Genomic DNA, 13,560 nt, shown 5'->3' with positions numbered 1-13,560 from the left:
GCTAACTCCTTTTTCTTCATACTTGGACTTACCTTTTTTATCATGCATCTCTTCTTAACTCTTAGATTTTTCTATTTATACTTGGATTTGCCCAATGCCATTTAAGTTCCAAAATTTCAGCCAACTTAATTATATTCTATAACTAGATTCCTTGAGCCAATCATTGACTTTCTATACTTCTTTCCTATCATAATTTACCATATATAGGGAGGTCTAAATGATATATAAAATCAAACAATTCGATCCAATTATTTTTATAATAATTGGACATAGATAATTTTCAATAATTTTATTGGATCAAAATCTAAACTTATATATAAGATTCAATTTCTCATCAAATCAAACTCTGATGTATCTATCCAAAAACCTAATGACCCTGTGCTAGCTCCTTTTTCTTCATACTTGGACTTACCTTTTTTATCATGCATCTCTTCTTAACTCTTAGATTTTTTTATTTATACTTGGATTTGCTCAATGCCATTTAAGTTCCAAAATTTCAGCCAACTTAATTATATTCTATAACTAGATTCCTTGAGCCAATCATTGACTTCCTATACTTCTTTCCTATCATAATTTACTATCGATTCATTATATAGGGAGGTCTATTGTGATAAGAGTCCTTTCAGTTTAGAGAATTGTTCATCCATGATAATTGTCCACTAAAGTTTTGTGTTTAATTGCATCTCAAAAGAACTTGAATTTAAACTTAAATTCGATTGTTAATCAAGTTAAGATAAGAGTTTAGAGCCTACTTATTTTGACGGGTCCGAGCTTGATTTTTTTTTTTTAGGTGTTTGAATGTGGATGCATGAATCTAATCCAAGTCCGACTTTTTTACCATTCTAGCATAAATAATTAAGCAGATAAGCATAAAGCCAAAGCAAGTAGCATGACTAGTAAATCTATGTTGGTTTTATACTTTTATTAAAAACCTACATACAAAAGTTATGTTTTACCATTTGGGTGGTTATCGTATATGGGGAAAGGTTGTTGATAGCTTCATGCATCTAGAGGTAACTTATTGCTTGCTGTGCAGTTCATTGGCTACAAAATTCTGATTGAGGACGTAGCTTAAAAGTATAATTAATAAATTTTGTAAAGAGCGCATCAAATAGAAATTGCAATATATATATATATATATTGTATCCAGCCATCTGAGGATGTATTTATATTTCTATTATAATGAAATTAGCAGTTGTCTATGAAATTTGGCCTCCTGGTTACATTCTCCCTCCCTCCCTCCCTCCCTCCCTCAATCTGTCTATACTTATTCTAGTAGAGAAGGCATGCAGGCAATTTGCTGTGTAATAGGTTTGTAGGCGTCCACAAAATATCTTGGACCATTCAAAGCGTATGCATATTGGAGGTATTGTTTTCTCAAAAAAATAAAAAATGCGATTACCGTAATAACTATTTTAATGATATACTTTTGGCTATGTAACTAGGATGGGCCTACATGATTGATGGTTGCAGATTCACCTATGTCAAATTAAATTACAGTTTAAGGTGAGTTGTAACGCATCACCAGCCTAGGAAATAAGAAAAATACGAAGCCGGCGTTCCTGATGGTTGGCCAATGGAATGGTACTATACATTTTGATGTGAACGAGTGGTAAAAGCATGAATGCAAATGGGTTGAGTTGGGTTGACTCTGACTTGATCCAATTTTTTATTTGAATCTTAATTTTGGATCCAGATTTGATTTAAATAAAGATCGGATCGGATTGGGTTCATGTGTAATCCGGATTTGATCTAAAAGATTTAGCCCAAATTAGATCCGATGATGGGCCAATCCGACCCATCTGCAGCCTTAAGTAAAATGAGAGGGAAAGAAGGCAGTTGGAAAACAAGAGAGAGAGAGAGGAGGAAGGGAGGGAGAAAGAGGAAGAGGGTGGCGATCGGAGCAGGAGCGAGAGGCCACTGGACTGTCTTCTTCGCGCGTCGGAACAGAGATTTCTATTTTTTATTTCCTTTATTAAATTTTTTAATTGAAATGCGTAGCCACTGCTATCTTCATTTATTATTATTATTATTATTTATTTTTACATGAAGTGGACAGAGTAATCCTTATATATATATATAATAATAGTGGGACCACGGGCTCCAGGGCGTGGTCCAAGGCCGGAGGGGCCTCGTGCCCGGCTCCCACTTCCCCTGCGCCCTCTTCTACGTCCTCCAGCTCTACCTCAAGCGCAAGAACCGATCCTCCTCCTCCTTCGCCGCCGCCGGCGTCTCCGAGCTCGCCGCCGGCATTCCCGGACGTTCTCTCGATGCCTCCTCTCCTCGAAAACCTCCGCCAGCCCCGCACCAATCTCCTCCCGAGCAGCCTCCGTCGCCGGACCAAATGATTCGCCGTACTATGTTGGGTATATGAAGTTCTTGGCGGAGAACCAGGCAGTCTCTTGGCTCTACGTTTATATTTTTGCTCTGTTTTTACTGCTGGGGATTTAGGTTTGCTGTTGGTTTTAGAGCAGCTGTCGCTGGATTTGCTTCGGGATTCGTCTGCCGAGAATTTGAAGGATTTGGTGCTGGACGGCGAGGGAGGGAATTTGAGTATCATCGGCTTGGCAACTTATCAGCCGTGTGATGGGTTGATGGAATTGAAAATGGTAAGCAGAGGGCTGGATTTTGTTCTCTCAGGTGCTTGCTTTTATTATTTGCTTATTTTCGATATAATTTGTTTGGCAAATCCTGGACTTTCGATACCTTATATTGGTATCCTTTTTTTTTTTTTATATACAAAATCCTTTTTTGTTTTTGGTTTATATCTGTGACAAAAGACGTACTTTTATGCTGATTTTATCTTTTCTTCTGCAAGCTTTGTTCTATGGCGCTGCTACTTCTTTCTTTCTTTTTTTTAAACACATTGCATAATCCATGCTATTAATTTATTTGGTGAACTCGAGAAACTTAATATTAGATGCTTTATGATACATATATCGAAATAAATCGCCAGTTACTGTGTTTTCTTGGATGTTAATGCTTCTATTTGATCAAGTGACAGGTATCTTCTTATGAAAAGCCTGGATATGGATATACAAGTCCATATGAATCATAAAATCTCTGTGCAAGTTTAAATGCATATAAGGTGGAAAATTTTGGAAAGAAGTTGAAGGCTATTTATGGAAAGCTCTCAAAAATCAAAAGATATATATATGCTTTAAAACCTGTTACCAGAATGCTAAAACTGAAAGTTGTGAAAAGTTGAAAGCTATATATTTAATTGCACCAAGGAATGAAAAAATTAACAAATTAGTAATCAAATAATCATTGACATATTGTTTGTCTTGCTAATTTTGTTAGTCAATATACACAAATTGAATAGAAAATTCATGAAATATATTGATTTATTCATTAGGAACATTTCCCACTTATACTATATTCGTGTGAGCATTTCATCTATATGTAGTATTTGTGAGAATATATGTTTGCGTATATTTGAACATTTTTTTAATATTTAGTGAGGACTATATTTGTAGAGTATCAGAAAAACCTACTGACATTCATCTTTCTTAAGTCAAATGGTCAATTTGTCTCAACCAGAGTACCCTGTATCTCTATGTATGTAAACCCTTGTGATTTTCATCTCCTAACAAAAGCTTGCTACGTCCTCTCAAAAAACAAAAGCTTGCTGTAATATCATACCGAACTTGATCTTTCAAGCCTTTGTTATGAATCCAAGCCACCAAATGGCCTCCTTGTTGAGCCTCCAACTCCTAACAGATATGGTTGTAAAAAAACCGAGAATGGAAGATTGTGCTGGAAGGGTGATTGTTAGGCGTTGGAGGGTTTAGACAACCATAACTTTTCAATGATGATAATGCTCATGAATTGAGCTACTATGACTACCATTCCTTAGTATGAGAGTTGGTGCTTGACAACATCAACTGTTATGACAACCACTCGTAGAAGTTGAATGCTGTAACTGCCAGAAGTTTGCTGACCTTCTATGCATGAGTATAGCATCACCTAGAATTTGTAGTCACTAGTATGATCCCAAAGAATCCGTTCTCATCATTGTCATGGAGGTGTCATCCCCTATTTGCAATCAGGCCATTGCCTTCTCTACCGTAAATAATCGTTATGTGAATCAAAAGTATTTACTTATTTGCTCGACGGTGTTATGGTTGAGTGGGGTACGGTCCAAACTACTTAAAACACCTAGGATAAAGATGAGTCCATATAACATGCCTACACAACATTGAGGTAGATAAAAGGTTAGGTTAATTCGACTTCATGTGAATCAACAATCAATGCAGAAGAACATGTCCTTAGCTTTGATCCGAGCAAACCCAACCGTTCAATAGGTCAAAGCTGCTCGACTTATACTAGACCCTGCCTTAAGCTTTTGATAAAACGAACCGAAGCAACCAAATATAAGCCACCAAAAGCCACCAAAACTATTTTGGGAAACATCTGAACCAAGAAAGTTGAAAAAATTGGAAACAAGGTCTTAATTTTCTCCCATCTTAATTTGGATCCCACTCTTTTCAGGGGAAAAAAAGAAGAAGAAAGGTGGACAGCAGCACCAAGATCGCACAATCTTTCTCTGTCATCCTCCTCAACCCCCCCCCCCCCCCCCCCCCCCCACACAAAAAAAAAAAAGTTTCATTCAATTTTTTTTGTTGTTTCATGAACAAATTGACCTTATAGAAACAGATGAATGGGCATGGGAATTTAATGTCATGTATGGGCTGATGTTATGTTCCTCATGGGCTGAGGATATAATGCTGTGGAACTGCATGAAGAACTCTCATTGCTAATTACTGGAAATTAGCTCAAGGCCTAAGCATGTAATTAGGGAGAGGAATTTCAGTCATTAAAATATTCTAAGTTGCATCCATGTTAAGAAATTCTTAACATGTAAACTGGAATGGTGTGGACTAAGTCATGGTCCTGAAGAGTGGTGGAGTTTTATAGAATGATTACCAGACATGATTAATTGTTTTGCTTGATGACTTGTTGGCATTTGACATGTAAACTGGATCATTGGGATGCATGAATTTATGATATTCTTGAGACTTTTAATATCCAGGTTAAAGATTTTTGGTGTTAGTAGACCTACCAATGTTATCTTTTTCTAAAGAGAAATGTCCAAGAAGGTTTTTGGCTAACACCCATAAACATTTTGGATGGTGTTAGAATATTTTTGACTTTACATTAAGAATATGAAGCTTTACGTAAGCAGTTCTACTGCAACATGATTTTTTTTTTTTGGGGGCCATGCAGAAACATCATTCTGTCCACTAAATAAGAAGGACATGGTAACACAGCCCTAAATATGAAGCTTTCAAGTAAATCTGAGAGTCCAGGTAACACAGCCCTAAATTTCCTTGCTATTCAATGTGAAAAATGTTGGGAGTGCCTCCTCTTTTATTCTAATGAGGGGTGTCAATAGGCTGGGCTTGGCCTAGGCCCAATTTCAAATTGGGCTGAAATATAAAATCTAAGGCTGGTATAAGTAAATGATTCTTGGTCAGCTAGGCTGTGCTCAAAATGGGTCTACTTAATCTTTAACCAAAAACTTACCCAGGCTGTCCTAAAGAATCGAAACTCGAATCGCTTTTGCTTTCTTTTCCTCTGGCTACTAAGATGTTTCGGTTCGCCAAGTTGTCTCCTGCTTGCCCATGGATTCAACAGTAGATCGAAAGGTTGACCTATTCGGGAATCTCCGGATCTATGCTTATTTTCAACTCTCCGAAGCAATTCATCGTTTGCTACGCCCTTCCTGTAGCGAAACTGATTGCAAAAGAGGGTAAATCAGCCACATTAAGATTACCATCCGGGGAGGTCCATTTGATATCCAAAAAATGCTTAGCAACAGCCGGAAGGACTTCAAAGTTTCGGTCTGGCTGGGTCTTTTGGTTGCTTGGGCCAGCATGGCTTATTGACAGCACATCCCTAGTTATGAGCATGCTAACCTATTATGAGCTAGTATCTTATCAAGTCAGAGCAAATAGATGGAAAAGGCATGTAATATGTAATGTTTATGTTTGTTATTGTGACCGTTGACATTCTCCTGGTTAAGCTAGAAATATCTGTTGATTAACAATTTTGTGGTTTTCTTTAACAGGCTGTGGCTGAATTTATGAGTCATGTCTTGTAAGGATCAGCATCATTTAATCCATCAAAAATAATATTGACAGCAGGTGCAACTCCTGCAATTGAGACACTCAGTTTCTGTCTTGCAGACCCTGGAAATGCATTCCTTGTTCCTTCACCATATTATCCAGGGTGATTTTCTTCTCTTGACAATTTCTCATTTTCGCCCCTGATACTCATGCATCCATTTCATATACTGATATTATTGATGTTGTAGATAGATTTGATAGGGATATAAAGTTCCCAACTCGAATAGATTTAAAAGTCTCTGCTGTTCTTGTTTCAAACCCTTCCAATCCTGTGGGCAATCTACTGAGTAGGGAAACACTGTATGACCTTCTTGAATTTGCCACAGTAAAGAATATCCATGTGATTTCTGATGAAATATATGGTGGATCAATCCATGGACAAGCAGAGAGGTTCTACATACACAAGATTTTCACAGGAGCAGGGCTCATATATATATGGGCTGTTAAAGGTCTCTCTCTTCCAGGCTTTAGTCTTCTATTCCTTTAATGAACATGTCCTGGTTGCTGCTTCAAAATTTGCAAGATTCTCGTCCATTGTGGCTCGCACTTGCAGATTCAAAATACATCACGGAATACATCATGACGAACAAAAAGAGACTCAAAAAATGCACGATTTGTTTGTGAAAGGTTTCAGACAGTTAGGTATAGAGTGCATAAAAATCAGTGGTGGATTTTACTGTCAGGCAGACATGAATAAGTTCATTCGACCACACAAGTGAGAGAGGGGAGCTTGTGCTGTGGAATAAACCGCTTAACGCAGCTAAGATTAATATAACACCGGATCATCATGCCATTGTATTGAACCTGGATGGTCTCGGTGTTGTTTTACAATGTTGACGGAGGATGATATACCTATAGTCATACAATGTGTTACGAGAGTTACTAATAGCTATAAAGTTCATCTTTGAAAGGATGAGAAGTGACTTCTGAGCTCCATCAGTCAAATCTGGTGTTTCATTGTTCTGAATCAGCAAGATTTCTGGCATGGACAGCAGGGATGACAGTACTGGCATCTCATTGGGGCTCTCTGAGTATTGCCATCTATTTTACCAATCTAAGAAATGAACAGGTGAGTATGTTGAACTCTCAGCTTTGGAATCACTACACAAAAGCATACAGGTTAAGGTGCAGGGTGAAATAAAGCTTATCTTATAAGATCCTTGAGTAGGTCCTGTGTCCATCATTTCCTGCCTTAGCAGTTGCTGATAAATACATTGTTTTTGTTGATGCCGGTACTGAATGGAAAACATGTGAGCAGACTCTTCTTTATGAATACCTGCAATGGTTGGATGAATCATGAGTATAGTCTCTATATCTCTACTGCAAGAGTAATCAATTCAGAAGTTCTTCTGTGTATCAAATATATAAATAAACTTGAGAGAGATGTAAAATTGATTTTTGTCTCCTAAAGATAGAGTGCTGTTTAAATTCTCTTATTTGTGCTGACCGTTGTATTTCCAGCAGGTACTAGTGCTAGACCAAGTCCATTTAACACATCTTCAGATCCAGACCTCATGGGCATGGGATGGTCAACTGAGCGAAGCTCTTTTTTTTTTTCTATCTTTTAACTGGGTCATGAAGGGAAATCATATTGTATGCGAGTTAGAGAGGTTAACAACATCTATGTCCAATCCCAATGAAACTAAAATAGAAGCGAGTCAGCTTCCGCTGTTGGCTAGTCGTGGCTCAGATAAGCTCCGGATCTATGAATCTCTTTGCCTAGTTTGCTGGTGTCTAGTATTGTTAAGCTGATTGACTATTGACTATTAGAATCAAACCTGGTCTCAGATACAATCTGTTCATCAGGTCTTCAGGGCCTGATTGGATCTGAAAGTGTGTGAGATTGTCTCCCAATCTATGAGTCTTTCTTTAGCTAGCTAGTCTAGTTTGCTGGTGTCTACTTCAGTCAAGCAGGTTGAGTATTACTGTCCAAACCTGGTCCCTGGGTTATCGGTCTTTTTGGTCAAGGAAAATCAAAGCAGGAACCGCATGGAAATATGATTGAATGCATCAAAGTTTATGAAAAAATAACGGCTTAGTGGCCACCTTTCAAAATTAAAATTTAATGTGCAGCAGTGTAAGAGGACCCAATGAATAGCTTTAGTCTGAGAAATTACCTTCAAGTTGCTTCTCTTCTCAACATCAACTGGCTTCATTTTATAGCTTAATTTGCGGCTCAACAGTATGAGTTCCCCCAGGGTTAATGTTCTCCTGGGCCTGACGCTGCGATTGTGACTGTAAGCTGTTGGCTGTAGTTCTGGGCAAGCAGCAGCTGGAATCAGAGCTCTTTCCCTCCCACGTACCAAGTTAAGAAAACCAGCGTCAGGAAACGACAGAGGAAAAAGGAACTCCGCAACTGAGGCATCAAAGCTGGCAGTATGTGTCGCCGAGCTATTCGAACTGCTGTTGCAATCCGTCTCCGATACCGAGTACCAGTTTTCCTGCCGGTCTGAACTGTTCTCGGTCGAACCTCCCTGAGAATCATTCACATCTGTGAAAGATTCACATGTTTTCACATGGTGACTTGGAAAAGTAGAAGGTGCCAACCCAGATTCATCGTCATTCATTTCAGAAGCAAGCACTTTGAAAGCTGAGGTAGCAAGAACTCCTTCCTCTTCATCAATTGAAGGGTTCAGCAGATGAGCTGAACTAGGAGTTCCAGCCAGCCCAGGAAGAGCACGGAGAGGTGATGAATCTGGCGATGGCTGAGATAACTGGAGTGGTGTTCCAGGCTTCTCTTCCCACTCGAAAGGGACCGACACGACAAGCCTTGCCGGAGAGGGGACAGAGATCACGGTGACTGGCCTGGAGATCCACTCTTTCTTTGGTGTACCGGGTCTCTCCTCCCAGAGAAATGGAACTGAAATCTGCTGCTGGTCTCGTTGCCTAGGATGAGATTCCATACATTCCTTCTCACCAGCCATTTGTAGCACCAGTTTAAACTTCAAAGAACGCTCTCCTATAAGTAGGGTACTACTTGTGGGTTAGATAAGCTGTTCCTTGATCAAAATGTTCTAGTTCAACTATTCTTGTTAGTGGAACCCATCAAAAGTTCAAGATACCTAATCCTCTCATGACATCTCCCCAAAGGCCAAATACATTAGCTTCGGAAGCAATAACGAAAATTGCAACGAATCAAAAATTACTTTTTTATTTCAATAAAAATCTAAATTTCACATAACAAATCCCAATAAAAATGGTGACCAAAGAAAGAATGAAGAAAAGAATGTAAGTTTTTGTTCTCCGTACTACACGCTTGCTGGGCCCCATCACCATTCTTCTGTTCCATTAGCCACCAGAATTCTCCCACCAACCCCACACATCCATCCTTGCACGACCTGTTTGCCGCCAACATCATGAATTGAGTTTGACCGACTCCAAAAATTGCACCACCTCCGCCATACTTGGCCGCCTCGAAGGAGCCTCTGAAGCGCAGATCAACCCCAGCTTGAGGACCTGAATCAGTTCGGTCTCCACGAAGCTCCTGAGGTTTAGATCGAAACAATCGGATGCGGCGCCATTCTCCAACACCCCTCTCACGTAATCACGCAGCACCACCACCTCCGCCGCCCCCGGACTGTCCACTGGTTTCCTCCCAGTGACCAGCTCCAGCAGAATCACCCCAAAGCTATAGACATCGCACTTGTCGCTGTATCTCAAGCTCTGGGAAGCCAACTCCGGCGCCACATATCCAACGGTAGTATGAAACTTGGTTAAGACATAGTTGCCCAGGATTGGCAGCAGCTTCCCCAGACCATAATCAGATAGCTTGGCTTCATATCCTTCATCTAGTAGGATGTTTGTCGACTTGATGTTGAGGTGCAGGACTTGGGGCCTGCAGTCATGGTGAAGATAGGCGAGAGCCCTCGCTATTCCGAGAGCAATATTGAATCTCCTAGACCAGAACAGCTCTCCCCTGCCGCCGCCGGAATAGGAAATGCGAGAACCATGGAGGTGGTCAAAGAGGCTCCCATTGGAGATGAATTCGGATAGAATCAACTGCATTGTGGACGACCAGTAGTAGCCTTGGAACGCCACCAGATTGGGGTGCCTCAGGCCACCCAGCCGGCCCATCTCCTGCTCGAACTCGTCCTGGTTCCTGATTCTCCCAAGTGTCTCCAGCTTCTTCACAGCAATGGAGATGCCGCCCTCGAAGATGGCCTTGTACACTGTTCCAATTGATCCGCCGCCAACCAGGCAGTCCTTATCAAGCAGAGACTTGGTCCCCGCCTCCCAATCTTCATACTTGGAAGGTAAACTCTTGCTGAAAAGAACCAACTTTCCGATGATCACATTTGAACCAGTGGAAGCTGGAGGGGTGCTCTCGGAAACCCGAATCTCTTCCTCCCCTCTCTTCTTCCTATATGCCTGGATGTTCATAACGGTGACCACGCAGACACCGATGAGAATCGCAGCGGCGGCAACAATGGCCACTATGGCAGTTGTACTCAGCAGCCTTGTTCGCCCGGAACGGCCGCCCGAGCAGGAATTTGCTAAAGGAGGGCCACAGAGATATGGATTGTGAGAGAAAGCCGAGGGTCCGAATTGTTGAATGGTGGGAGAGGAAGGGATGGCACCACTGAGATTGTTGTAAGAGACATTGAAATGGGTTAGTGGCGTTAGATTCCCCAGTGAGTCAGGGATGGTTCCTGTTAACGAATTCTCGGAGAGGTCGAGGAATTCGAGCTTGGTGAGGTTCCCAAGTATCGCCGGAATGCTCCCGTCGAGCTGGTTTCGATGGAGGTCGAGGTACTGGAGGTAGGTGATGTTGTAAATGGTGTCAGGGATTCCTCCCCGCAAGTGGTTTCCTGATAAGTCCCTGCAAAACCACGATTCTGTGAATCCTTCAACTAATTCCTGAAAGAAATGATTATTTTGAAGGCTTATGGATGGAGCTTTTACTGTAACGAAGGACTTACAGCTCGAGAAGGAACCGGCATTGGCTCAGGGCACTTGGAATTTCACCGGAAAGTTGAAGGCTTTTGACGTCCAGAATCTGAAGCAGCTCGGCGCCGCCAAGCTCCTGCGGAATTGAGCCTCCAATGGCAGCATTATTCCCCAACCTGAGAACATTGAGAGACTTCAAGCTCCCAATCTCGGCCGGAATGCTTCCACTGAGATCATTGAAGCCTAAATCCAAATACTTCAGCCTTCGGCAATTCGCGATGCTGGAAGGGATTCCACCATCCAATTCATTGCCGGAGACATCAAAATGCCCTAATCTCTGGCTGCAAGTGTTGATCGCCGGGATTTCTCCCTGGAATTTATTAGAAGACACGTCGAAGTAGCTGAGGTTTTGGAGGGCCAGGAGATCGAAAGGCACCGTTCCGGAGAAGGAGTTGCTCCCAAGATCGAAAAGGTCCAAGCTTCGGCACCTGGAGACCTTATCGGCGACGGTTCCCGAGAGGGAATTGTTCCTCAGCGAGACGTAGTTGATGGCCGGCGGCTCGCAGATCTCCGGCAGGAACTCGCCGGTGAGATTGTTGAAGGAGAAGTCGAATCCGACGAGGTTGGAGCAGTTGGCGATGGAGGTCGGGATCGGGCCGGAGAGATTGTTGTGGGAGAGGGAGACATAGCGGGTCTTGAAGCAGTTCTTGAAGAGGTTCTCCGGGATCTCGCCAAAGAAGGAGTTCATTGAGAGATCGAGGAGGCGGAGGCCAGGGAAGTCGCCGAGGAATGGCGGGACGGAGCCGGAGAGCTCGTTCTTGCTGAGATTGAGCTTGTGGAGGGTGGTGAGGGCGGCGAACTCCGGCGGGACACCGCCGGAGAAGCGGTTGCCGAACAGGGAGATGATCTCGAGGGAGGGGAGGCGAGCGAGGGCGGCGGAGAGGGTGCCAGCAAGGGAGGCGTTGTGGACAAGGATCTTCTCGACGGCGCCGGAGGGGCCGCAGGTGACGCCGGCGAAGTCGCCGCAGGGGTCGCGGCCGGGTGCGGCAGACCAGGAGGCGAGGGCGCCGCCGGGGTCCGCGGTGACGTTGCCCTTGAACTCGAGGAGGAGCTCCTTCTCCTCCGCCGTCGCCGGCGAGACCGGAGAGAGGCGGAGGAGGAGGAAGAGGCCGGCGGCGGCGGCGGCGAGGAGGAAACGGCGGCAGGTTGTCATCTCGGACGGCCGCTGATGGAGGAGGGGGTTGATGCCACCGCCCTCGGCATCTCCGCTGGAAAGCGACTATAGTGGAGAACAGTAGGTGAGGGCTTTAAGTGAGGGGTCTTAATTGGAGTGGGGAGATCCTCCGCTGAGGTGTTATTAAAGAAATGGGGGAAGCACGTGGTGAGCAGGAGGAGGACATCCCTGTTTCTGCGTGGGTTACTGCGTGCTTGGGTTTCTTCTATACGCGGTGGATGAACGCAGGGGGGATTCGCATTTAGTGGGGAAAGGGAGGAGTGGGTGTTGTTGGTGGTGACGGTAGTGGCGGTGACCGCTTTCTTCTGGTTATTATTAGAAGGCTTGAATGCTTCGTATCTACTTCCAACCACCGAGGCAAGAGAGATTGAGGAATTCAAAGAACGAGGAGAAAAGTGAAGCCACTGTAAAAACTTTTTGAGAGAGAGTCCGTGTGGGAGAGGGCAGTGCTTGTTCTGAGAACTATTTTTTTTTATCTTCTGCTTCTTCTCTCTGTATGGCGAATTTTATTTTGTTTCTCTGTTGAATCCAGCAAGGGAAAAGGGGAAAGGAGAAATCGAGGTTTGTTGGGTCCTTCTCTCCTTTATTTATTGCAAGATGGTGGGTGTGGTATTGGGGAGCGGGAAGAGAAGTTTGGACCAGAAAATGAACGGAAACAGAGGAGATGGAGCCGGAGATTGTGTAACCGGAAACGGCGTCATTTGGGAAGGAGAAAAAAAAAAAAAAACGGAGGAGGTGGGGGAGTGGGTCTGCTGGATGTCGTTGGAAATGAAGCAGCCTGTAGAATTTGAAAAATTAAAAATCATCTTAAAATCTTGAAAAATTATTTAGTGTTAATTTTTTTTGGAAAGATTTGTTATATAGTTAATTTGGCACTTTTATATTTCTTGCTCCTGGTTTAACAGTATGTATATGATTAATTTTAAGATAAAAAAAATGCATAATGGAACAATTTGTTTATCTAATGAAGATTGTATTCTAAAGTGGTTTATCTGTCTCTGCTTATTCAAGATATTGCAAATAAGATAGTTTCCATATATAATGCGTGACATTTTCATGTAAGAAGCATGTAGGGAGCATTGCTAGCAAAGCCAATTCATGAAACAAATGTATAACAACTAATATGGTACGCAGGTCCCATTTAAATTGAAAATATTATTTTCTACAAGGCTATGCAGTCCCACCAAATTACTTTTTTCAAATATTCATATGGCAACACATAAAACAGATGAAAGGCCTGTTGTCGCTAAATTCGGAATTGAAGTTGGAGTATAGCTTGAATGATCCTGAGGTCGGCTGGAGACGAGT

The 13,560-nt window shown here is 42.5% G+C and overlaps 2 protein-coding genes and 1 pseudogene across 3 annotated transcripts; 1 reads left to right on the top strand and 2 right to left on the bottom strand.

The window, feature by feature from the left end:
• Window positions 1-947: 947 nt before the first annotated feature.
• LOC103700138 (1-aminocyclopropane-1-carboxylate synthase 6-like) lies at window positions 948-7,567 on the top strand (annotated as a pseudogene). Its single transcript, XR_015976855.2, has 5 exons — window positions 948-1,013; window positions 2,090-2,394; window positions 2,475-2,609; window positions 6,074-6,234; window positions 6,324-7,567. The product of XR_015976855.2 is annotated as a 1-aminocyclopropane-1-carboxylate synthase 6-like (transcript).
• Window positions 7,285-9,258, bottom strand: LOC103700128 (hydroxyproline-rich glycoprotein family protein). Its single transcript, XM_026802017.4, has 2 exons — window positions 8,249-9,258; window positions 7,285-7,407 (listed from the first exon to the last, which is right to left on the bottom strand). Exons 1-2 carry the CDS (start codon window positions 9,053-9,055, stop codon window positions 7,324-7,326), a joined length of 891 nt encoding a protein of 296 aa, XP_026657818.3. The 5' UTR covers window positions 9,056-9,258; the 3' UTR covers window positions 7,285-7,323.
• LOC103700120 (uncharacterized) lies at window positions 9,257-13,063 on the bottom strand. Its single transcript, XM_017841149.5, has 2 exons — window positions 11,051-13,063; window positions 9,257-10,950 (listed from the first exon to the last, which is right to left on the bottom strand). Exons 1-2 carry the CDS (start codon window positions 12,229-12,231, stop codon window positions 9,486-9,488), a joined length of 2,646 nt encoding a protein of 881 aa, XP_017696638.4. The 5' UTR covers window positions 12,232-13,063; the 3' UTR covers window positions 9,257-9,485.
• Window positions 13,064-13,560: the final 497 nt, after the last annotated feature.

Source organism: Phoenix dactylifera, chromosome 3 (assembly GCF_051530095.1).
Source record: "Phoenix dactylifera cultivar Ajwa chromosome 3, Ajwa_hap1_PhDact_Kaust_v1.1, whole genome shotgun sequence".
NCBI classification, from domain to species: Eukaryota; Viridiplantae; Streptophyta; class Magnoliopsida; order Arecales; family Arecaceae; genus Phoenix; species Phoenix dactylifera.
Note: the sequence above shows the minus strand (reverse complement) of the source record. Positions and strands in the feature narration are given on the sequence as shown.